This window comes from Podarcis filfolensis, assembly GCF_964270895.1.
Source record: "Podarcis filfolensis genome assembly, chromosome: 9".
Taxonomy (NCBI): domain Eukaryota; kingdom Metazoa; phylum Chordata; class Lepidosauria; order Squamata; family Lacertidae; genus Podarcis; species Podarcis filfolensis.
Window position 1 is genome coordinate 75,604,757 of NC_139610.1, and position 25,637 is coordinate 75,630,393.

General features: G+C 50.8%; 2 protein-coding genes across 4 annotated transcripts; one reads left to right on the forward strand and one right to left on the reverse strand.

The window, feature by feature from the left end:
* The first annotated feature begins 2,297 nt into the window (after nucleotides 1-2,297).
* On the forward strand, nucleotides 2,298-12,148 carry ANKRD53 (ankyrin repeat domain 53). 2 transcript variants are annotated; one of them, XM_083571610.1, is made up of 5 exons: nucleotides 2,298-3,494; nucleotides 5,769-5,968; nucleotides 7,839-8,003; nucleotides 10,078-10,219; nucleotides 10,837-12,148. In XM_083571610.1, the coding sequence occupies exons 2-5, from the start codon at nucleotides 5,823-5,825 to the stop codon at nucleotides 11,590-11,592; spliced, it is 1,209 nt and encodes a 402-aa protein (XP_083427736.1). In that variant the 5' UTR covers nucleotides 2,298-3,494; nucleotides 5,769-5,822; the 3' UTR covers nucleotides 11,593-12,148. The 2 variants fall into 2 exon arrangements, with proteins under 2 accessions (XP_083427736.1, XP_083427737.1); XM_083571611.1 differs by having other exon boundaries at nucleotides 2,306-3,494; nucleotides 10,099-10,219.
* Nucleotides 12,149-15,213: 3,065 nt separating this feature from the next.
* Nucleotides 15,214-23,201, reverse strand: TEX261 (testis expressed 261). Of its 2 annotated transcripts, XM_083571977.1 has the most exons (6): nucleotides 23,055-23,201; nucleotides 20,876-20,955; nucleotides 19,577-19,730; nucleotides 18,573-18,622; nucleotides 17,429-17,531; nucleotides 15,214-16,599 (listed from the first exon to the last, which is right to left on the reverse strand). In XM_083571977.1, exons 1-6 carry the CDS (start codon nucleotides 23,122-23,124, stop codon nucleotides 16,484-16,486), a joined length of 573 nt encoding a protein of 190 aa, XP_083428103.1. In that variant the 5' UTR covers nucleotides 23,125-23,201; the 3' UTR covers nucleotides 15,214-16,483. The 2 variants fall into 2 exon arrangements, with proteins under 2 accessions (XP_083428103.1, XP_083428104.1); XM_083571978.1 differs by lacking the exon at nucleotides 18,573-18,622 and having other exon boundaries at nucleotides 17,429-17,583; nucleotides 19,573-19,730.
* Between the last annotated feature and the right edge of the window lie 2,436 nt (nucleotides 23,202-25,637).

Genomic DNA, 25,637 nt, shown 5'->3' on the forward strand with positions numbered 1-25,637 from the left:
TTTTCTCTTGGTATAACTTGTCGTTCTAACCCCTTTTGTCTGGTAGTTGGCACAAACTACGAATGAACCTGGGGGCTGAGGATATTCTGAGATTACTCATCAATTATAAATGCCTTCCTTTAAAGTTACTATCAGTTATGAATTGTGTATATGTAGTTAGTCTGCTCATTCTAATTCGGTTTCTATAAAAAAAAATACCTTTGATATTTGTTATCCTTGTTTGTGGTGCAAAATGTCTCAGTCGCTAAACGCTTTTATGTTTCTCTGGGTGTGCATCATATCTGCACAATTCTTTTATCAAGTATTTTTTAAAGTATATTCTAGTCCAATCATCTTGCAAGGCAGGAATCTTAGGCCCAATGTTGGGCTTGAACCCACGACATTGAGACTCAAAGGAGTCTCTCACTTGACCCACGGAGCTCCCTTCCAACTCTCCAGTCCTGCGGATAAAGAGATGTCCCCCCTGGACCCATAAGCAGGTGCTCAGGCCATGCATGCAAAATAGCCAAATAAATTCATGCATGTGCATGTATATACAGTCATACCTTGGGTTGCAGACGCTTCAGGATGCACTTTTTTGGGTTACAGACGCGCCAAAACTCGGAAGTACCGGGATGGGTTACTTCCGAGTTTCAGCGCTCACGCATGCGCAGAAACACTAAATCGCGCTTTGTGCATTCGCAGAAGCGCCGAATTGCAGACGTGGCGTTGCGAGTTGCGGACATGCCTCCCGCACAGATCCAGTTCGCAACCTGAGCGTCCACTCTGCGCACGTGTGTGTGTGTCCAGTGGTACCCTGGGTTAAGTACTTAATTCGTTCCCGAGGTCCGTTCTTAACCTGAAACTGTTCTTAACCTGAAGCACCACTTTAGCAAATGGGGCCTCCTGCTGCTGCTGTGCCGCCGGAGCACAATTTCTGTTCTCATCCTGAAGCAAAGTTCTTAACCTGAGGTAATATTTCTGTGTTAGCGGAGTCGGTAACCTGAAGCGAAAGTTACCCAAGGTACCACTGTGTATGTGTGTGTGTATATATATATATATATATATATATATATATATATATGTATGTATGACATGTGGGGAACGGGGGCGTGTTATCGGGTGGTGGTGGTTTTTATTTTGATTCTGTACTTTGTGGTTTTATATTCTCATTTTATCCTGTGAACCACCCTGAGACCTGAGGGCATACAGTGGTATATTAATAATAATAATAATGCACACTTATACAATAGATGTATTCATACAATAACATGTAGACACACAGAGAGAGAAATGCAAGAGTTGCTGAATGAAGAACAGCAAACCAGTGTTGCAAATTACATTCTTCCATCACGATGATTCTCAGGAGGCGGGTGACATCCATTCATTCATTTTGGGCTGCCATCATTCATTCATTCATTCATTCATTCATTTTGGGTTGCCATAATTAATTAAATAATTATTTGGGGGTGGGGGCAAAGTTTTTGCAAGATCTTTTTTTTTAAAAAAAAAGGAAAAGGAAATAAGTTTGGGGGTATTTTTGAAGGGATTCACCGAAGGGCCGCCTGGTCTCTCCCTCCGCGGCGGGGCCTCGAACCCGCGTCTCCCGGGGGCGCCAGGGGGCGGCGCTTCCGAACTGTCCCCGCCCCTCCCCGCCGACGTCAGCGCTCCGCTTCCGGCCTGCGCGGGTTGCCCTGGCAACGGCGCCGCCACCGCCGGGATGGCGAGGCCCAAGAGCGGCCCGGAAGCGCACGGCCGCCTCAGCGCCTCCCCAAGGCCGGTGGGGGCGGGGCAGGAGGGTGTGGGCGGGGCCAGGCGGGACGGGGCGTGGCGAACACGCGTCTCGGCCTCCCCTGACACGCGTCTCCCTCTCTCTCTCCCTCCAGCCACCCCTCTCGGCCCGGGCAGGTGGTGCGGTCCTGAGCGGGTGCAGGCGGAGCGGGGCTGTACCATTTCGCGCCGCAAGGGGGGGCAGCAGTCCCTGAGCATGTTGTGTCCTCGCTGGGAAATTGGGCTGGGGGTCCCTGCTTTATCTCCCTCCCACCCCCAAAACAGATCCTTTGGGGCAAACATAGGGGACCTCCACCCCCCTCCAAAGAAACACCCTCCTTTAAAAAAAAATATATTAATTTTATTGAGAACAAATTAGAAAAAAAGAAAAAAGTACAAAGATACAAAAGGAAGAAAATACATGTAACCAAGAGAAAATTAGAAAACATTTTACCTCTTCTCATACTGACAATTTTGTAGAGGTGCAAACAAAGAAACACCCTCCTAATGCCTCCTTCTTGCATGGAGGGGGCTGTTTGGGCTGCATCAAGAGAGGGGAATTCTGCCAATCATCGTTTTAGCCACACATGCCTTTGTTTGTTTGTTTGTTTGTTTTGTTTTGTTTTGTTTGTTTCATCCTGCTCTCCAGCCTTAAAGGCTTGCGCACGGTCAACTTCTGCAATTCTAACCTCAAGGAAAGACACAGCACAAGAGGGCAAAGGTACAGGGAGGGAAGAGGAAGATCAAAGCTTCAGCACCAATCTCTAACTATACTGGCCGGCTGGCCCATTTTAGAGGCAGTTGGTGCCCATCTCCCTCCCGCAGAGGCTGTCCTTTGGGATTCCCATAGGAAGGAATGCAAAATGGATTCATCCGTCCCAGACTTTTAAAAACAACCCCTAAAACAGCAATTTAACATGAATTTTACTATCTAACGAGACCCTTGAGCCATAAAATGAAAGCAATAAACAATGTACTGCAGTCACACAATCAATCAATCAGTAGCTGAACTGGGTTCCACACAGCCACAAAAACAAAACATAAAAGCCACAAAAACACAAAATAAATAGCAGAAACAGACAGACTTCAGCATAACACTCAAAACAGAAGTGTGGCGCTCAAAACAGAACATGTTCGGCTTCTGAAAAAAGTTCCTAAACACATACTTCTTGTTTTGCAGTGTTTGGGTTCCAAGTTGTTCAAGTACCAAGCCGTTTGAGAACCAAGGTACCACTGTGCGAGAGATTCTGCAAAATGTAGTGTCATCAGACAGGATCTGATGGTCCATATACAGACATAAAATAAACCACAAGGAAGTGAATTTGTGGAAGGTAGCAACTTGAACTATTTTATGGCACAGACATAATGGTTAAGTATGACAAGGCTACAAAACATGGGCCCTGTTACACCAAGGGAAAGTAATTAGAGTACTCAGATGCCCCTGTATCAGCCCAATTCCCGCAGAGGACAGCTGAGGGGAGAGGATTCCTGATGCAGCAGAGCCAATGATGGAGTGAGCTCTGTCTCCCAGGTCCTTGGATTTTGCAAATGTGTCCAAAAGGGGTGATTGACTTGGCCATGCCTTTTCCATCTTCTTCTTCAGTCTTCTCAGCAGGAAGTTCTCTAAGCAGGCTCCAGCAAGGGTCCTGTCGAAAGACTCGCAGTACGCAGCCAGCAGCGGACAAGTTCACTGGCTCAAGATCTGTATCCAAAAAGCCGAAAGCCCGACTCAGGCCGACATTAATGTAAATATCACCTCGTTTGCACAAATTTGGGGTGCGACTGGGGGCACATGCAGTCCGAGCCACACTTCGGAACTCCCTGCCTATTGAGATCCGGGAGGTGCCTTCGCTGTATTATTTTCAGCGCCTGCTAAAAACATTCTTGCTTAGGCAAGGCTAGCCAGACGCTCAGAAAGCGATGTACATTTTAACCTGTTTTAGTGTTTTAACTTTTAAAAACTGTTTTATACTATTGTTCTAAATCTTCCTTGATTTCTTTGGTATGTCCTTTTGTAAACCCCTTTGAGGTTTGGCGCACACACACCCCAATCAAGCAGTGTATAAAATTTATGAAAATAAATATATTGCCTCCTCAAGATCCTCAGCACATATATGGGTGTTAAGTGTGCAAATTCGAGGTTGCTTTATAAGCCATTCTGGTTGCAATTCCAGTGGGAGAGAGCAGATCAGCATTCACCAACTTGCCAAAGGATGGCATAGGGACCAGGCAAGAATAGATAAAGAGGCAGATCCGAACCCAGACTTTTCTGGCGGTGTTGCCAGAGAGTAAGGCTAAGTTAACACTCACTGTGTTTCCAGTGTTGGGTTTTGATCTGTTGTGAATAACTGGGCGAGGGGAGATTTGTGAAATGCCCCTACAAACAAGGACTTCACTGCGCTTGATCGTGTGAACACTGTATGGACTTGCTCTCTGTCCCATCCCAGGGGGTCCCCCATGAATGGAAGAAATCCTCTCTGGAAAGCAGAGTAGAAAACGGAGGGTTATACTCAGAGGATTTTGCTAAACCTATCACTTTAGGTAGGGACATGGGTGGCGCTGTGGGTTAAACCACTGAGCCTCTTGGGCTTGCCCATCAAAAGGTCGTGAGTTCGAATCCCCACAACGGGGTGAGCTCCCATTGCTCGGTCCCTGCTCCTGCCAACCTAGCAGTTCGAAAGCACGTCAAAGTGCAAGTAGATAAATAGGTACCACTCCGGTGGGAAGGTAAACGGCGTTTCTGTGCGCTGCTTTGGTTCGCCAGAAGTGGCTTAGTCATGCTGGCCATATGATCTGGAAGCTGTACGCCGGCTCCCTCGGCCAATAATGAGATGAGCACCGCAACCCCAGAGTCGGTCACGACTGGATCTAATGGTCAGGGGTCCCTTTATCCTTTACCTTTATCACTTTAGGTACAGGCAGGATTTTTAATGGCTAAGAGCCTGTTTCAAGTCTTAGCCAGGGAAGGCAAGTTGCCTCCCCATTTCCATCTCAGCTCAAGACTCCCATTTGTGGTCCATAGAGGGAGTCTGTTTTATTCCATGCGTAGTTCAGAGTAGCACAGATGGGGCTCTCCCACCTGACATTCACGACAGCCCTATAAAGAGCCAGTGTGGTGTCGTGGTTAAGAGCTGGGACTCGAGTTCAAATCCCCACTCGGCCATGACGCTCGCTGGGAGAAACCTTCAGGACAAGTCACTGCCTCTCAACCTCACTGGGTTGTTGAGAGAGCGGTTATATGAGGAACCATATACGCCAACTTGAGCGCTCTTGGTGAAAGAAAACGACATAGAAATGCAATGAAATAAATAAGAATAAAGTAGGATAAGGCAGTGATTAGCAGAGGTTCCTAAGATGCCACGGGGGCTCATCGATGGACGGAGGCTGGGAGCTGGTGCCTGAGCAGGTCACAGAAGCCGAAACCGGCCACTAGCCCAGTCCTGCCAATAATAATAATAATAATAATAATAATAATAATAATAATAATAATAATTCTTTGTACCCCGCCCATCTGGCTGGGTTTCCCCAGCCACTCTGGGCGGCTTCCAACAAAGATTAAAAATACATTAAAATGTCATACATTAAAAGCTTCCCTGAACAGGGCTGCCTTCAGATGTCTTCTAAATGTCAGGTAGTTGTTTATCTCTTTGACGTCTGATGGTAGGGCGTTCCACAGGGCGGGCGCCACCACCGAAAAGGCCCTCTGCCTGGTTCCCTGTAACTTGGCTTCTCGCAGTGAGGGAACTAGCAGAAGGCCCTCGGCGCTGGACCTCAGTGTCTGGGCAGAATGATGGAGGTGGAGACGCTCCTTCAGGTCTACTGGACTGAGGCCATTTAGGGCTTTCCAGGTCAGCACCAACACTTTAAATTGTGCCCACAAACGTGCTGGGAGCCAATGTAGGTCTTTAAGGACCGGTGTTATATGGTCTCGGCGGCCGCTCCCAGTCGCCAGTCTAGCTGCCACATCTGGTTTAGTTGTAGTTTCTGGGTCACCTTCAAAGGTCTTCTCTTCCTGCCAGGGCTTCTCTGCGCTGCACACGGCAGCTTTGTATGGGCGCCTGGACTGCATTCAGATGCTGGTGGAGAAATTCAAGGTTGACGTGAACCTGGCCAGCCTGACGGGCTGGAGGCCCATCCACCTGGTGCTGAGCAAGGAGAGCCGGAATGCGGCGCTGGAGTGCCTGCAGTACCTCATCAAGAAACAGGCCGACGTCAACGTGTGAGCTGGGTGGCCCTTGCCTCCCCTTCCCGTTGGGCCAAGTCCGGCTTCCTCAACCTCGGCCCTCCAGATGTTTTTGGCCTACAACTCCCATGATCCCTAGCTAGCAGGACCAGCAGTCAGGGACGATGGGGATTCTAGTCTCAAAACATCTGGAGGGCCGAGGCTGAGGAAGCCTGGGCTAAGTGATGAATAAGTCCCAATCTCCATCGTCCACAGCCAGCCCTACTGAGGACGGGGAACATTTCAGTCTATGCTTAGAACAGGATCAGGCCAGTGGCCTATCCAGTCCAGCACCCTGTTCTCACAGGGGCTGGAAAGTGGCTGCATTGCCTGCCAATTAGTCTGTGCCCAAGTCAAAGTGCTGGTTTTGACCTATAAATCCTTAAATGATTCAGGACCACAATACCTCAACGTCTGCCTCTCGCCACAGGAACCTACCCAGACCCTGAGATCACCCTCTGAGGCCCTTCTTTGTGTGCCTCCTCCTTGGGAGGTTCAGAGGGTGGCAGCACGAGAACGGGGCCTTTTCCGTGGTGGCTCCCCTTTTGTGGGATGCTCTTCCCAGGGAGGCTTGCCTGACACCTTCACTATTCAGCTTTAGGTGCCAGGTGAAACCATGCTTCTTCAACCAGGCCTTTGGCTGATTGACATCCCATGCCCTTTTAAATGTGTTGCGGGAGGGGGATTATTGGTTTGATTTTGTTCTTATTTTTATTATGTAGTTTGTGCTTTTTATATTGTAATTTAATGATTTTAATAATAATAATAATAATAATAATAATAATAATAATAATAGTAATTTCTTTGTACCCCACCCATCTGACTGGGTTGCCATTCATTTATGCCGTGAACCGCCCTGAGATCTACAGGCATAGGGCAGTATACAAATTTAATAAATAATAATGATAACAGTTGCCTCTGGGAAACCTGCGAGCAGGATCTGAGCACAAGAGCAAGTATCCCCTTTTGTTGTGTCCAGCAACTGGGACCACAGAAGCATTGCTGCCTTCAGTTGTGGAGGCAGACCAGTCAACCTAGACCTCTCCTCCTCCATGAACTTGTCTAAAGTTTTGATTTCATTTCATTCGCTTTATATAACGATGAGCACTCACAGGTTTAAGGCATTTAAAACTGGAGGAGCAGAGAGCCCTTGGTTCTCTGGGACAATGGCCTTTTTGCTCCGGAGTGTGTGCCCTCCATCACCGTTTTGCGACTACTGCAATGCACTCTACGTGGGGCTACCTTTGAAGGTGACCCGGAAACTACAACTAATCCAGGATGAGGCAGCTAGACTGGTGACTGGGAGCAGCCGCCGAGACCATATAACACCAGTCCTAAAAGACCTGCATTGGCTCCCAGTACGTTTCCGAGCACAATTCAAAGTGTTGGTGCTGACCTTTAAAGCCCTAAACGGCCTCGGTCCAGTATACCTGAAGGAGCGTCTCCACCTCCATCATTCTACCCAGACACTAAGGTCCAGCACGGAGGGCCTTCTGGCGGTTCCCTCACTGCGAGAAGCCAAGTTACTGGGAACCAGGCAGAGGGCCTTCTCGGTAGTGGCACCCGCCCTGTGGAACATCCTCCCAACAGATGTCAAAGAGAACAACTACCAGACTTTTAGAAGACATCTGAAGGCAGCCCTGTTTAGGGAAGCTTTTAATGTTTGATGTATCACAGTATTTTAATATTCTTTTGGAAGCCGCCCAGAGTGGCTGGGGAAACCCAGCCAGACGGATGGGGTATAAGTAATAAATTATTATTGTTATTATTATTATTCATCTTGGGCAAATTGATTCGGATTTCTGAAAACATTCTGCAGCTGACTCCACAAAGAGCAATTAAACCCCGGGGGGTTCTTGTTTTCCAGGCAGAACCAAAGCGGGGTGTCTCCGCTTCACAAGGCAGCCAGCGAGGGGCGTGAGAACTGCATCTGGGAACTGATCAAGGCCGGGGCCGATGTCCATATCCGGGACTACGAGGGCCAGAAGCCCATAGACCTGTGCAGGATGTGGGGCCACAGGTCCTGTGCCAAGTGAGTATTTTGCATCAAGACGGGATGGGCCAGAGGTGGCGATGCCAGGGGGCATTGTGGGCATATGCCAGGTACCCACCTGTGTGCTGCAAGTCAAGTGCACTCAGTCCTGCCCTTTATTATTATTATTATTATTATTATTAATAATAATAATAATAATAATAATTTTTATTTATACCCCGCCCTCCCCGGCCAGAGCCGGGCTCAGGGTAGCTAACACCAATAAAATCACAGTAAAAACATAACAGGGGGGAAAGAGAAGGAGGGGGGAAACCAATTTAAAACACCGGTTAAAATGCAATTTAAAATGCAGTCTCATTTTAAAGTAGCTGATAAATCAAGACCATAAGGGGAGGGAAACATAAGGGTCAGGCTGAGTCCAAACCAAAGGCCAGGCGGAACAGCTCTGTCTTGCAGGCCCTGCGGAAAGATGTCAAGTCCCGCAGGGCCCTAGTCTCTTGTGACAGAGCGTTCCACCAAATTGAGACCAGTACTGAAAAGGCCCTGGCCCTAGTTGAAACCAATCCAACCTCCTTGAGGCTCGGGACCTCCAAAGTGTTGTTATTTGTGGACCTTTAGGTCCTCCGCCAGGCATACCAGGAGGCTATATTGCCTTTGGTGGATAGAAATGTTTTTTTTAATTTCAAAATGTTGCTTGCGGGTTGCGAGAAGGAATCCCAGTTCTGCTTTGGGGAAGGAGCAGAGCTCAGCAGAGCATCTGCTTGGCCAGGGACCGGCAGGATGCTGACAAGTGTGTACCCAGGTAGGGAGCCTGATTTAGGAAGTAAGGATCAGAGGCAGGGGAAGCTTCAGAACTGGAGGAAGAGGAGGAGGAAGAGGCAGGCCAGGCAAGTGAAGGGCCAGGTGCCTTTTCCTGCACCACTGTCTCCCAGAACCAGGAGGGGACTGAAGGGAGAAGAGCAGTTTCCACCCAGGCTCAGTCTCCGGCTACAGGCATGCAGCCCGTTGGGGGGAATTATATAAACTGGTGAAAGGGAAGTGGTACCCAGATGCTGCAACTGCTCTATAGGGCACAGACTCAGGAACAGCTGCCTAGACGCAATGTTGGTGTGCGTGCTTCTCCAGAGCTGTAGAAGTGACTGTTACCTTGGACAATAAAGGGTTGACCCTCTGGCTTGTGCGTTCCTTGGCCGGGGAGCCCCCAGGTTCCAGCACCTGCAGGTAGGGCTGGGAAAGACTCCCTGCCTGGAATCCTGCACGGCCACTGCTGCCAGTCAGTGCAATGCTGAATTAGATGGGCCAATGATCCGATTCAGAATAAAGCATCCGCTACGTCCCTGCGTCTGTATTTTCCACTTCGGTATACATGAGATTCCTGGCATAAGCAAGAAGCCCCTGGGAAGCTGGAGCTCCTACGTATGATCCTCAGAGCATCATAGGAGAATAAGAGTCTGAGTGCAGGATCAGGCCAGTGGTCCATCTGGTCCAGGCTCCTGTTCAAGGGGAAGCCCAGAAGCAGGGCCTGAGGCCAACAGACGCTCGCTCTCCCTTCCTGTGCTTTCCAGCAACTGGGGTCCCTCCAAATGACCTTATGCACCCCAAGTCTTTCTACAGGCTCTCAGTGCCTCTAGAACAGGGGTTAGCAAACTTACCGCTCGTCGGACCAGTTCTGCCGCGCCAATCGCGCGGCGGGCTGGAGAGTGCGTGTCCATACACGTGCGAACACGCTATTTATGGCGCACTTCCGGCTCGGAGGAGCACCGGAAATAGCTTGTGCGTATGTGCACAGGCCTCCTCTGACCCGGATGTGCATCGGAAATAACGCTCGCGCATGCGCACAAGCTCTTTCCGGTGCTCCTCCGACCCAGAAGTGGGCAGCCGCACAGCACAGCGCTGGTACAAGCAGGCGGCGGTAGCAGAGGTCGCCACGGGCCGGATAAACGAGTCCCTCGGGCCTTATCTAGCCCGCAGACCTTAGTTTGGGGACCCCTGCTCTAGAAGCACCTGTGCAGGAAATGGTACAGATACCAGCAGGGGAGCTTTGCAATATGGGACGATGATGCAGGTCTTTCTCTGCCAATCATCTGAGGCAGATCCTCCTGCACACATCCAGGGTGGTGCTCTGCCTCCACAGGTGTCTCGCCAGCGCCATGTGGAAAGCAGACAAAGCGCACTTTGTCCAGCAGGTCGCCAAACTGAACAAGATCAAGGAGGCGTGCGAGGTGCAGAAAATTGAATTCCTTAAAAGAGAGCAGGTAAGCAGCAGCACGGATGGGCACAGGCAAAGCCCCCTTCATGGTCGTCTCGGTTACCGGTGCTCCTTACGCCACATGGCTGGGCTGTTTAAGAGAGGGCAAACCATTGGGGAGTTACAGCACTGTCTCTGGCTGTAGAGACCAATAGGGGAGAGACATGTTTTGTTGCAGCTGGGGCAAATGAAGGTGTCTCCAGTTTTGCTGCTGCAGATGCACCATGGCGTTTCTCCTCTCCATTGATATAATAATAATAATAATAATAATAATAATAATAATAATAATAATAATTTATTTATACCCCACCCATCTGGCTGGGTTTCCCCAGCCACTCTGGGTGGCTTCCAACAAAACTAAAATACAATGACCTATTAAACATGAAAAGCTTCCCTAAACAGGGCTGCCTTCAGATGTCTTCTAAAAGTTTGGTAGTTATTTTTCTCTTTGACATCTGGTGGGAGGGCATTCCACAGGGCAGATGCCACTACCGAGAAGGCCCTCTGCCTGGTTCCCTGTAACTTGGCTTCTTGCAGGGAGGGAACCACCAGAAGGCCCTCAGAGCTGGACCTCAGTGTCCGCGCAGAACTTCGCCCACTGCCTTGTTTGTCCTTTCATTACAGATAGAGATAAATCTCAGCAACAAACTGGCCTTCGATGAGTGGCTGGCCAAAAAGCATTTGCCTCCGCCTCCGGCCAGGATCGTGCGCTGCCTGGACACAAAGCGGAAGTCTGTGCTCCCTCGCAGAGGAACCCGGAAGAAGACCAGCCCGATCCTCTCCTTCGAAGAAATAGTCCCGCTGAGAGTGGGCGACACTTACCAGGTGCGGAAGGACCGGCGGTGCCGGCCGTGGAACGTCAGCACCAACTTAGCCTCCCTGCCAGCCACCTGCATCAGCCGGCCGGAGACCATGCGCCTGGGCATCCATCCTGACCCGCCTGCGGAGCATGACTTCACCTCCTACCTCTTCCTCTACAAGAACGGCTACGGCGACCCCGAGATCCAGGTCGACGGCATCGGCAAGATCCTGGACATGCCCGACCTGCCCTTCGAGGTCCTCAAGAAGAGCCTCTATCCCGACACCCGGGCGACCCGTTTGGATGTCCCGGGGGATCTCAGGCCCCAGCACATCTTCGGATTGCAGCACAGGCGCCGCCCCGGCCCTGAGCATCGCTGGACCGATCAGATGGCGCTGAGCTTGAGGCAGACGGTGGATCCGGCCCTTCTGGGCACGCTGAAGGCCCACCTTGCCACCTACAGCGACCCCCAAGTGCTCTTCCCAAGGCTGGAGTCGGGCAGCGCCAGCGGCAAATACATCTCCTCTTCCTCCTCTACCCAGAGCAAAGGCAGCAGCCACCAAGATTCACCCGTGGGGTAGTTCGCTAGCCCAGCACAAAAATATGTGCCTGCCCCAGTTCTGTAGCAGAGCCCAGCAGGGCTGGAAATAATCATTTGGGTCTGGATTGAAACAGTTTGCTATGAGAACATTTGCACCAGGGGAGGTGGGTGGGTGGGAATTAAACCAGCTTATTTAATGCTCATTTTTGTGGTGCAGTGGGTTAAACCACCTAGCCTCTTGGGCTTGCCGATCAGAAGGTTGGCGGTTTGAATCCCTGCAACGGGTGAACTTCTGTTGCTTGGTCCCTGCTCCTGCCAACCTAGCAGTTCGAGTTTGTAGTGTGTGTTGCTTGCACCCCCTAGAGGCCAGGAGTGTGCAGAACACAAAAGCCTCGAGGAAGCTGGCTTTCAAAACGTTTTGCAGCTGTAAAGTGAATTATTCAGTACTGCAAGGGTCAGGCACGATGAACTAAATACGCAGCATCAAACTCCACTAGGGAAGAGTTGTGGGGCTGGTTCTTTTCAGTTCTAAGACATTCTGTAGTCAGGGTTGTATAGCACAGGGATTAAAGCCTACAGAGCCTGTTCGGCTCAGAGTACTGGCCTCTTATGGGGCACAGTCTAGTGTACAGCTGCCCCACCTTTGGAAAAACTGTAAGGATTCTTAAGAACACAAGAAGAGCATGCTGGATGAGGCCAGTGGCCCATCCAGCCCAGTTCTCACAATGGCCAGGCAGATGCCCATTATGGGAAACCTGCCAGCACTCCAGCAGCTGGGATTCAGAAGCATGGCTGCCTCCAATTGTGGAGGCAAGATCATATAGCTATCATGGTTAGCAGCCTTCACTAGCCCTCTCCCCCATGGATTGGTCTAATCCTTTCAAAGCCACCTAGATTGGGGACAATCATTGCCTCCTGCAGAAGGGAGTTCCACAGCTGCTTCCACCACTTACCTCAGATCTGTCTTTGGAGGAACGTACAAGCAAAGCGTGCCCTTGCCCCATGCCTGGGAAAGCCCCTGCAGCCAAGGGGGGAGAGCCACTGCCACAGCAGAGTCCGCAGCCTGGAGAAAGTCCGCCCACCCCTCTTCCATGGCATCACTGCCTCTTAAGCAACACTAAGCCAACACTAAGGCTGGGAGTGGGCTGTCCACATGGGGCACAGCACAATCTAGTTCGGGGTCAGCAAACTATGGGCCGCAGGCCGGATCCGGCCCAATTGCCCTCAGGATCCAGCCCATGGACAGATGTTCCGTGGATAGGCGATTCTGTTTCTTAGTTAATTTTTTTTCGGTGCCACCATTTTTTTCGGCGCCTCCTCCCTCCCTCCTCCTGGCTTCTCCCTGCCCTACCAATGGTGGAGGAAGGGGGCTGGGCTGAGCTGTGCCTCTCCAGAGCCAGCCAGCCCTTTCGGGCCGCTCGTCCCTCTGCCGCCGCCAACAGCTGCACTCTCGCAACCGCGTCTCCGGTGCCTGCACTGGCAAGCGGCAGAGGCCGTTGTAGGTGGCGGCGGGATGAGCAGCCCAAAAGCAGCTCTCGCAAGGGCAGGCGCAGGAACCACGGTTGGGAGAGCGGAGCGCCGCCGGCAGCAGCATAGGTAGGCAGGGGGAGGGGAGCGGCTGGGAAGAAAGAAAGAAGCCCCCTCCGCCACACGTGTGGTCCGGCCCGCCACAAGGTCTGGGGGACGGCGAACTGGCCCCCTCCCCAAAAAGTCTGCTGACCCCTGATCTAGCTTGAATCGCTCAAGAGTCCACCCATCAGCAAATGGAAACTCCCACATAAGGCTTGGGAGGTTCTGGCAAGAGATGAATGATCACGGAGGGATCTCCTAACTCTCAGCCACTCAGCAAGACCAGAGCCTGCGAAGGATTTGGGTGCAGGCACGCAGACACAAACGTCTAGGCTTGCCAGGCGTTCAGCAGCTGCACCAGGATGTGTGCAAAGTCTCACCCTAGGAATGTAGGAATGTGTCTTGTATTAAGTCAGGCAGCTGGGCCCATCTCAGCACCAACAGAAGGGATGGAGAATGAATAGTGCCGGCCCACTCATGAGGCAGGGTGAAGCAGGTGCCGGAGATGGCATCCCTGCCTCACTGCTTCTGCCACCGCCAGAACACTCCACTCTTGCCGACGCTTGGCGAGAGGGGCGTTCCAGTGGCAACAGAAGGGCTGGGGTGGTGCAGCAGGGACGGCGGGTTGGGGTGAGGGGTACGGCAGCATATTCCAGGTTTACCTCTGGGTGAAACAGGACAGGCTACCCCTGGGGCTGAGGGATCTCTTCAGCCAGCCGCCTCTACTCCCTCCTAGCGCTGCAACAGCAATTTTGTCAAGCCCAAATGTGCCGTTAAGCAACTCCGTGTGCCGTGCCAGAACCGCCACCCCCTTGCCCTAATTAGAAAACAGCCACAGCTCCAGCAGTGCTGTTTGTAAAGCCTAAATGCAGCACGGGCGGCTGTTTTGGGCATAGGACCTTGCTTGCAACACATGGGAAGGTCAACCTCCCCAACTTCTGTGTTGCAGCATCCCTGCATTGCAAATAGGCTTTGAGGGGGCGGTGCAGTAATACTGCAATAAGTTCTCCCCCACCTCCTGATTAAGGTTAAGAGTGCTGGATTGTGTGGAAAGCACGGCTGGGGGGTCATTTTTGTGCATGCAGGCAGGCACAGGTGCCTCTGTGTAGGTGTCCCTGCCCACGCTCTCTGCCAAGTCAGGCCAAAGGGCTTACCTCATCCCAGAATGGACTGCTCTGGCTGAAAGGGGCTCTCAAGCGCTTTCCTAAACCGGTTATTGCAGGCTCTTTAGGTGAACACACTGGGGACCTCACCTGGGACTTTACATACGCACAAAACCAGCTCCAGGAATGAATGAAACCCCTGTACAGTGGTACCTCTGGTTACGTACTTAATTCATTCCAGAAGTCCGTTCTTAACCTGAAACTGTTCTTAACCTGAAGCACCACTTTAGCTAATGGGGCCTCCTGCTGCTGCCGCGCTGCCAGAGCACGATTTCTGTTCTCATCCTGAAGCAAAGTTCTTAACCCGAGGTAATATTTCTGGTTAGCGGAGTCTGTAACCTGAAGCGTATGCAACCTGAAGCGTATGTAACCCGAGGTACCATTGTACGTCAAACTGCCAGACAGGGGAGTTCAGATAGGCTAGACTTGTCCTCCCCACACAGCCAAGAGGCTGACATGCTGGCAAAGGCTTTAACTTCCCCTCCTCTGCTGCCAATGCAGAAGGAAGTGCCTGATAAAGGGAAAGTATTTTCTTTTTTTAAAAAAAAAACCAAACCAGCTCACAGGGTCCTTGGCAAGGAGGTGGAAAGCAAACACACCACCTCTTGGTTGGCCCACATCACACCTGAAAGCGGCAAGCGTTGGGTCCACTCTGGAGATGCTTCAGCCCACACCAGAAGCTTTGGCTCCTGCCCAGACCCCAGGTAGCCCCTCCCAAGAGGTCAGGCAAATGCTTGCCTTGCCTCCAAGTCCTTGGGACGGAGCAACAGCCCAGAGAGGAACACCCCGCCATAGGTCAGGCAAATGCTTGCCTTGCCTCCAAGTCCTTGGGACGGAGCAACAGCCCAGAGAGGAACACCCCGCCATTCCAGAGGACTGTCCACTCCAGCTCCCGCCAGGCACCCGTGAGAGGAGAGAGCAGCTCGCTCTTCTTCGCTTTTAAGGCAAATTTCACCTAACACCTTTATTAACACAGACGGTGTGCTCAGACAGAAACCAAAACGTCCATTAATTTAAGAGAGAACAATGTGGTATTGTCAGCATCCACAACGCAGCGGACAGCAGCAGCAGCAGCACAGCCCTCTTTCTTCAGAAACCATCCCAGAATACTTGAGGAGGTGCCTGCCCACAGCTTAAGAAACCAAATGGAAACCGGAGGAACCAGATTCCACGCCTGGATGAAAACAAAAAGCCCTTTGCACTCCAGATTTCTTATTTGCACTTTCATTGTCCTCTTCTCCCAATGTTCTCAGGTATTTGTGAAGCTTGATTTTCACTCAAGAAGGCGTTCTTCCAGGTTATTAAAACTGTTGAATGGGGGGGGGGGGGGAGAGGAGATATGCCAGCAATCTTTTTTTTAAAAAACGGGGCTTTCAATTTATTACCTCGAGTGCTGCAAGAACAGTGCAGCTCTAGGAAATCTGTGCAAATGATCATCCCTAGATTGCCAAATGAAGTTATGTCTACAGCCTCCACACACATCACGCCCCCCAAAGCATCCTTGAAAGGACTCCCCAGTCAAAATGGGGCAAGAGGGGCTTCCCGCTTCCTAGTCACTGAGGCAAGATCCATTTGCACAAATGCTGATCACAGATTTGCCTCCAAAAAAAGAGAAAGAGACACGTAGGAGTCTGGGCTCCTGCCCACCTCTCCCCTACAAAGTCACGATATGTTCTGAACAAGAAGTGTCTATGAAAAGCCAGTCTCTCCGTTGCTTCTCCATGGATTTCGACAAATAAAACTCTTTGGAAGAATCTTGGCAGTGGGAAGGGCTTGGGTGTGTCGATCATTAAGTCCATTCGAACCCCGGTCAAACCTTGGAACACCTTCACACCAGGGAAGAGGTGAGTCCATGGACAAAAGCACCTTTTGCGAAATGTTTTTGGCTTTTAAACGTGAAGAAGACGGAAACAGCTCATTGCGGGGCTCCATCCAGTTTAAGAGACGCAGGACCCAGATTTGGACAGGGCTGCTGCCTTCCCTGGCCACAAGCAGGCTGTCAAGAAAGCACAACCACCCAGGAGAGTGGGCCGCCCAGGCCTGCAGCTGCTTGCCCGGCAATTTACGGTCTGTTCGTCCCAAACGTGTCCCTTGGACAGGCGAAAGGGTGGGGGGAAGGCCCAGGGACCTCTCGCTTCACTTGGGGTGAGTGTGTTCCCTCGTGAGCAGAGGACGCTGAGGGGCGGCTGGGAGGAGGGCTCAATACATCTTCTGGCGGCTGGGCAAGATGGCTTCCTTAATGAACGAGAAGATGACCAGGATGCCAGACCGCTTCCCTCTCTTCCCTTTCGTGAAGTAGTTCGATACCACATCGTCTGAGGAGAGAAAGAAAAAGCCAGGGAGTCATCAGATCATCAGGGTGGGGGAGGGAGGGAGGGAGGGAGAGAGAGGGAGAGAGAGAGAGAGAGAGAGAGAGAGAGAGAGAGAGAGTCCTGCTGTAGCCGTTGCCTTTAAGCACTGCACTATGAGACTTGCAGTTCCTAGGAGGCATTGCTCAATAGCCCAGATTGGGAGTGTGCCCCTTTGCCTAGGAGATTTGATCAGTTGGCTGGGCTGAAGGTAAGACAGGGCATTCTCTTGGCATTCTGTGCACCCACATATCCAGAAAGTCAACTTTCTTGTCCTTAAGGTGGCACTGGTAAGCTTAAAATTTCCTAAAATCTAAAGCCACCAGTCCAACCCCAACCACTTCAGTCACCACCAGCCCTGACTTGCACAGCTGCCTCCTCCTCCATCCCCTGTTCTTTCCAGCAAATTCTGCTATGCATCTAGGGAATGCAAAATAATAATACAAGTCATTTATTTCAGCTGCAGAATCTGCTACAGAGTTCCCACCATTCTGGTCAGCAGGCCTCTCAACCTGGTGTCTGAAATACGTTTTGGACCACAACTCCCATCATCCCAGCGGCTGCCGTCCACCAAGGCATACCATTTGGTCCAGAAACACCGGCTTGGGATTTCAGGCAGGGGGCATCCACAGCCTCACTTGGAGGCACCAGGAGCTGAACCTGGGACCTTTAGCATAGAAAGCCTGTGCTTCTGCCGCTGAGCTGAAGACGCCCCTCCCTAGAAATTCCCAAACACCTGCAGGACACCAGGCCGGGGGAAGACAGGGGCTATAAAGGCCAGGTCTGCGGAACTCACCTCCTGGTTGCACTGTGGAAGGCAGCACATTCTCCCCAGCTGACAAGGAAACAAAGAAGGCAAAGGGGATTAGCCACAGGCAGAAGGTGAAGTAGGCAAGCACCTGGGGGCGAAACATGGAGAGAGCATCAAGAAGAGCCACAACCAACTCTGCTCTGAAAATAAAATAAAATCCACAGGGTCCCAGAAAGCCACATGAGAGATAGAGTCTTAGTCCCCAGGAACAAGAGTGGCCCTATTCTCAGAGTGGCCAGCCAGATGCCTGTGGGAAAGCAGCAAGCAGGATTCTCTCCTCTCCAGCACCTTGTATCCAGATGCACTGCTGCCTCCAAGGCAGAGCAGAGCCGTCCTTCATAGCAGCCATCAAAAGCCCTCTCCTCCATGAACCAGAGGCAGTTTCAATAGCTAGCAGTGCAAGTGTGAGATCAGATGGGAGACTGATCCCTTTCTCTTTTTAGCAGAGGTGCTACACATGCAACACAAAATGGGAGCATTTTGTTTTGTTTATTATTATTATTATTAATAATAATAATAATAATAATAATAATAATAATATCCCGCCCATCTGGCTGGATTTTCCCAGCCACTCTGGGCGGCTTCCAACAGAATACTAAAATACAATAACCTATTAAACATTCAAATCTTCCCTAAACAGGGCTGCCTTCAGATGTCTTCTAAAAGTCTGGTAGTTGTTTTTCTCTTTGACATCTGGCAGGAGGGTGTTCCACAGGGCGGGTGCCACCACCAAGAAGGCCCTCTGCCTGGTTCCCTGTAACTTGGCTTCTCACAGCGAGGGAACCGCCAGAAGGCCCTTGGAGCTGGACCTCAGTGTTTGGGCAGAAAGATGAGGGTGGAGACGCTCCTTCAGGTATACTGGACCGACAGTGATAGAACAGAGCTGCCTCTGTCTGCTGAGACAGTGGCACCCTTTAGATTGCAGTAAGAGCCCTTTAAGATCAACATCAAAACCAGCAGCAACCCAGAGCCAGCATAAAAACGCTTTGCCATGAGACTCTCAAACCTTTCAGCTGTCTTTTGGCTAGGTCCAGAGAAACTAGAAAATGTGGTGCAGACCCAACAGGGAAAACCCAGCCAGATGGGCAACATATAAATAATATAATTATTATTTACCATGGCAGCTCACCTCTGCCCTCCTCCCCAATGCCCAAGCTTCAGGGTTCAGCACAACCAACACTGCCAATTGGGGGAAAAAAGCAAATGACAAGATGAGAAGCAGCACCTCCAGCAGCCATGCCTCCCTCCTGCCCATCACCACTAATCCATTGCTAGTTCCTGTGATCAAAACTCCAACCCCAGAAATCTGTAAAACCTCTGAATCCTGGGTTCAAACAGAAGCAACTGAATTGAGTAACTATGCAAAAGGGAGGGGAGGAAAACACCCTAGTTTTGCTGATGCAGCTGAATGAGTGTTATTATTTCTATGGCACCTTCAGAGTTCGAGGTGTTTTACAGAGTAAAAAAAGCAAGAAGGCAAGTTTGCATTCTGAATGCTGATGGGTGGGGATGGTAACAGGAAGAATATGCACATTTAACCTTTGCTTCAGTGAAGGGTGGAGCTCAGACTAAAAGGACCGAACATTGTCCTTAGCACAGAAGAGCAGTCCAGATAAGATAAATGAAGCAACCCCAGCTTCATTCACTCATTATATGAGGCCAACAGCCTCCTCCGGTCTCCTCCTGCAGCTGCCTAACCCTCCAGAACAGATCCAACGCCAAGGAAGTGGCCAGTTGCTGCACTGTACCCTGGCATCTATTTGGGCTGTCCAGCCTTCCAGGCAGCATTCAAGCAGCCGGTCTCAGCCTATGGAGCCTTGCCTGTCTACAGGCGTAACACGCCAGCACAATTTTCCAGGTCAATCCATTGTACCAACTTCCAAATCGGGATCCCCCCTGAAGGTACAAGTCTCCTTCTCAAAGACTCCCACTTCATCCACTGGGGAAAAACAGTGACTATCTTCCACCTGGGAGAGCAAGAACACAGTGACAAAGGCAGAGCAATTTGCTCCTTGGCCACAAGATCGAGCCAAGCAAGAGCTGAGACCCTACAGACTCCGAGGAGACTCAGCACAGGCTGTTTCGACACTAGAGGTTGTCGTATCTGGTGCCCAGCATCTGAAAGGCACTCACCGCAGGACAGGATGAAGTTTGGAGAGGTGAGCATGATGAAAGGGAAGGTCTGCAGCAATCCAAAATAGACCAGGTTGGTGAAGAGGCCCACTCCCACCATGAGGCCCGGGAAGTGCTCAAAGAGGTACAGCCCAACCAGCACAGCTGTGGAGAACTAAGAGACACCATTGTCAGTGAAAGCTGTTGCTGCAGGGGAAAACGCCAACAGGCCGCAGACAAAAGGAAGATCCCATCTCACCCAACAGCCTGTCTGGTTTCTCTGTGGTCTGTGCCATCCTGCTCGCTCTATATCCATTTAGATGCACATGGAAAACTAATCCCCTCTGGGGGACTTACACAAATATATACAATCTTAGTTCAGAGCAGGCATTCCCAAACTTTATTGGGCCACCACCCCTTGCTTCCATAAACTCATCCCCAGTGCAAACCAGCCCACCCTATAAAAAGCATTACTGTATTCATAATAGCAGTTTGCACAACCCATGAAGGAATGTAACAACGCAATAAAATTCAAAATAGCAACAATTAATTGCACATTCCTTCAAAATCCAATCAAAACAATTTAGTTTCATTCATCCAAGAAAATGGATAAATTTGATCGAGTGATACCAGTTTTTCAAAGCCTGAGAATCATTGACACCTCCATCGCCCTCTGCCTGCCCTTGCCTCTTAGCCCCAAGGTAATCCCACTTTGAGAACCACTGGTGTAAGAGGGTACCAAAAAGAGAAAGGGCCTTTTCAGTAGTGGCTTATGGAATGCTCTCTCCAAGGAGGCTTGCCTGGCACGGACACAGACTTCTTTCCAGCACCAGGCGAAGACATTGCTCCCAAGCAAAAGTGAACCAGCCATTTATTTTTGTAAGTTGCTTTGAGACTTCTTGGGGAAAGTGACCATGAGTGCTATCTGAACCACACCTATGCAAAAGTCTACTGAATTCAGTGGGGCTTGCTCTCAGGTAAGTGGGGTTAGGATTGCGGCTGAATGCATTGAATAAATATAAATAGTAATAATGTGAAAGGAACAAAGCAGCTGTGAGCAGCCAGCAGGAAAGACAGCAAGATCATAGAAGCTGTTAGGCTTCTCGCAAGAACTATTTTTCAAGTTCAGCTTTTGTTTGGAACAAGCTTCTTGCCAGGCAACTCTCTCTCTCCGTCCCCAATAAGCCGCCTGAGGAACTCCTCCCAACTGCACTTATTTTGGCCTTCCTAGTCTCACACTGTGCCAGCGAGGCTTGCACCACTGGATGGCATTGATAAGATAAGGGAGGGAACTTGTTCCAAAGGCAGCCAGAGACTTACCCAGATCATGTACTTAATGATCCTGCTGGTTGCCACTGTGTACTCTTCTATCAACTCGGCCAAGTAGTACAAACCAGCCGCTGGAAGAGAGAAGAAAAGGAGCTTGGTTGGGACACAAACACAGCTGTTCATTGAGACCAACAATTCCTACAACTTCTGGCCACATAGCCTCTGATTTATGAACTCCAAAGACAGTAAGAAACTCCAGGTCTTGTGGCTTTCGTGGGTCCATGGGAAGTGGAGCTTTGGGTTTCACATGCCCAGCTCACATCAAGCATTGAGGCCAAATACTCAGTTTGCAATCATTGTCACCTCAGATTTCAAATCTCTGAGCTTTTCCGGAAAACCAGCTTGCAGCACAATAAATATGCGGTTGTTACTCTTTTTAAAAATAAGTCCATGTCTTCCCACAAGATCCCTCGTCTTAGCACTCAAGGATTCCATCACTTCCAACGGTTACACAGCAAGCAAAACAATGCTTTATTCTGCAAGTTTTCCTTACGGTGCTTAAATTTCCTTTGCCATGCTCTTTCCATCCTCAGTCAATGCAGCATCCCACCAGAGGGGTTGTTCAGTGGCAGCTTTGGACAAAGTCTTTGGAGACAACAGGACAGAATGAGTGAAACTACCAAGGTGGAGCAACTGCAGCCACTGAGCGAAAGTGAGATCCTCACTTCATCCTAAATTCATGCCCCTCCTGCAGAGGTGCAAACTAAGAGGCTTCTTCCCGAAATCGGGCAAGCAAGGAATGAAGGCCTTGCCCCGCGTTGCCCCCAGCAACCAATAATCAAAGAGAGACCAGCTTCTCCCTTGCCTAAGAGCCTGGGATTGATCCTCCATTAATTGCTCTAATCTCCTTTCGAAGGCATCTAAACCCAGTTGGCCAGTCCCTAGTAGGCCACCTATTTGCAGCAACAGACCGAGCCACATTCAAAGAGGAATTAATCTGAGAGGGAGGGAGGGATGGGCCTTAGTGGAAAGAAACGAAATGAAGCCAACTCATGGAGGGAAGGCAAAGGGACCCCTGACCATTAGGTCCAGTCGTGACCGACTCTGGGGTTGCAGCGCTCATCTCGCTTTATTGGACAAGGGAGCTTCCGGGTCATGTGGCCAGCATGACTAAGCCCTTCTGGCAAACCAGAGCAGCGCACAGAAACACCGTTTACCTTCCCGCTGGAGCGGTACCTATTTGTCTACTTGCACTTTGACGTGCTTTCAAACTGCTAGGTTGGCAGGAGCAGGGACCGAGCAATGGGAGCTCACCGTGTTGTGGTGATTCGAACTGCCGACCTTCTGATCGGCAAGTCCTAGGCTCTCTGGTTTAACCCACAGCGCCACCCGCGTCCCTTATGGAGGGAAGGTAGGGCTATCTAATAATAATAATAATAATAATAATAATAATAATAATAATAATACAGTGGTACCTCTGGTTACATACTGAATTTGTTCTGGAGGTCCATTCTTAACCTGAAACTGTTCTTAACCTGAAGCACCACTTTAGCTAATGGGGCCTCCTGCTGCTGCTGCTGCGCCGCCGGAGCCCAATTTTTGTTCTCATCCTGAAGCAAAGTTCTTAACCCAAGGTACTATTTCTGGGTTAGTGGAGTCTGTAAGCTGAAGCGTCTGTAACCTGAAGTGTATGTAACCTGAGGTACCACTGTAATAATAATAATAATTTATTTGCACCCTGCCCATCTGGCTGGGTTTCTCCCACAGGCCGGGGGGGGGGCAGAGATGCTTCTGCACAGCGGCTGTTGGAAACCGCAGGAGGAGAGACGGGGCTCTTGCGGGTTCCCCCCAATAGGCACTTGGCAGTCAGCGCAGGAGGCTGAACTGGATGGGCCACTGGCCTGAGAGCCGGCCGGGCCCCATTCCCCCCCCCCCCCCGCCCAGCTGCTTCTCCAGGGTAGACTGCCCCTGCACGGGGAGGCTCCACGCAGGCGCAGCTCCTCGGCCACGCCCCCTCCCCTCTTCCTTGCTCGCGAGGGGAGGCCGCGACCGCCTATTGGCCGGCCTGAGTCGGGCCGTACCATTGCCGTACTCGAAAGGGGGGAGGAGGCGAGAGGTCGGCCGGGCCGCGGAGGAGGGAGAGACCACTTGTGGGGACGCGGGGGGGGGGTGGCCGTGAGGGAGGGAGGGATGGCGGCCTCCTCCGCCTGGTCCCGAGGGGCCTCCTCACCGATGCCGAGCGTGACGAAGGCGGCCTGGATGAGCAGCGCGAGCCAGCTCAGCGCGTACATGAACCACATCGTCGCCGTCGTCGCCTCGCCTCACCCGGCGGATCGGCAGCCCAGGCCCCGCCCCGCCACTTCCGGCCCAGGAGGAAGTGGTCGGAGGCGCCGCGTCACTAAGGGAGGCGCGGCGGCCGAGAGACAGCGCCGCGGGGGCCTCTGGCGGCCCGGAGGACGCACTGCAGGGGGAGCTCCCCCATTCCCCCCAGCCAGAAAAGCGAAAGCGAGCGATGCCTGCCTATGTATATATTTATATATACACAGTATAGGCAGGCTATATAAATATATATATTTTGCGGGGGCGGGGCAGTGACTCGGTTGCGGTTTCTGCGTTGCCAGGGGGTTGGACTGGATGACCCCTGGAGGCCCCTTCCCAACTGCACTTCCGCGATTCTTCTGCAATTGTAGCGACCACCAGGCTCACCAGTAATGTTGACTTTGTGTTGCTAACAATGAATCAATTCTTCTTGTTGTTGTTGTTATTAATTACCTTTCTATAGCACTCTTCATCCCGGAATCACAGGACCGTTTACAATATTAAAAACACAAAAATACATGCCACAGTGACTGATACGGAAGGGGGGGGCATGTCTTCTTCACCTTCTTCTTCGCTACAATATATCAATTTATTTCCAATTGTCAATGTCAAAAGGGACTAAAATCTATAAAATTCATAGAAAATCAACGTGCCAATTTGCTCAATTTCTCTAGGACCCCATCACACCTCCCCTGTCCTCCATAATCCCTCAAGCAAGGTGTCAAGACCCTAATCCTGTCAAATCACTCTGCCAAGCCTTTCCTCCAGGAAATGCCAGTACATGGACCATTGTCTTCTCATCAGGATGTGCTTATCTGCGCATATCTCCAGCTCTGCATATTCCCCCCTCCCTCCTCCATATGTTAATCCTGTGTAACCCAACCTCTTATTCATGATGTAATCTGTGTAACCCAACCTCTCTTTAATGTATTCATGATGTATTCATGATGTAACTGGGATGTATTTTGCACTGTATTCTGGGACATGGAGGGAAGTTTCAAAAGTTTATGTCACCCCTTTCTCGCTGTTCAATCTCGCCTTGAACCTGTTGCGCAATAAACAGCTTGCTCCTGTCTCCGGCTGAGCTCTTTTTTTCCTCCGCAGGGACCCGCGGACTTAGTCCGACAAGCTGGGTGGCTGAGCAGCCTCGCACTCAGATTTTTACCGTAACAGTGACAAACAAAAATACCACCACCACCTCCTTCTTCTTTGGCGATCACTCGTAGCCGAGTAAGATTGTCTTCCATAAACACGGTTTTAACAATGAGTCCATAAGTGACTGTGGAGGCCAATTCTGGATCCACACGTCCTTCCACAGTGGGGACATACGTTTCCGGGTGGGAGTTGATCATGGTGAGGGATTGCCAAGCATGCCTTCCTCTTAGCACGTTTCTCCCTTGCGTCCTGAGTTCAAGTGTCTTCAAAGCCCATGACACTTTTGGTCAAGGCTGTTCTCCAACAGGAGCACTCGCAGGCCCGTGTTTCCCAGATGCCAGTGTTTATACTACATTTTTGGTTCAAAAACCAAAGCAGTTACTTCCGGGTTTTCGGCGTTCGAAAACTGAAACGTTCGACTTCCAATATGTTCAAGAACCAAGGTACCACTGTATTGCAATTAGTAAATCGGATCAAAATTAGTTGCAATATTGTCTGAAAAGCTGCAGAAAAGTCTTCAGCAGGCGTTTAAAAGGAGGAGGAGAGAAAGTCCCGGGGTTTTTTTCCAAGTCCCCGTTGACCATCCCAGAAAAGCAAGATCATTTGATGACCTGCATGTGTGAAAGAGCTGCCACGGATTGAACACTTGAACACCGCAGGCATCTCTGTCCTTTTTGTGGCCCTCCATTTGTATCATGTGTAGGGAAATGTAAGAACATCCAGAGGGTCTTTGGGCCTACCAGCCCCCTCCATATTTTTGACCCTCAGCAGGATAAAGCCCAGTTAATGTGATATTTTCAGCTGAACCCAGGAAGCAGTTTCTAGCTGCCTGGCATGTGGAACGGCTTGATCCTTAGCATACTTCTTGGTCCAGCCCCAAGCCGTCACCCCAATCGGCTCCTTTCTGGGTCTCCAGCAGACATGGGAGCCCAGGAGATGACCTTCTGCATCGGATCAGAGCCCCTTAAATGTCACGGAGACTCTGGGTGAGAAGCTGGGAGGCAGGCGTTCCTTCTCCTTCGCTCCCTGCTCCGACCTGCGACAATCACAGCATTTCGCCTTCGGGAAAGAAGAGCTGGAGAACATTGGAGGCACAAGCCAGGAAAAGTCCTTTAGAAAAGGTAAAGGACATAAAATGCACGTAATTAGAGACGTTTGGCAATTGCAATGTCACGGACATCGAGGCAGATCTGCTTCCCCGAGGTTTACGGCTGGGATCAGGAAGGCTGGAGAGGAGCAGCAGCAGCAGACTCAGCTCCACGTTGGCCTCATCCTGAAGCCTGACAGCAGCTCTTTGCACAGCTGGCTGGGGGTTCTTGGAGATGTAGGCGAAAACATC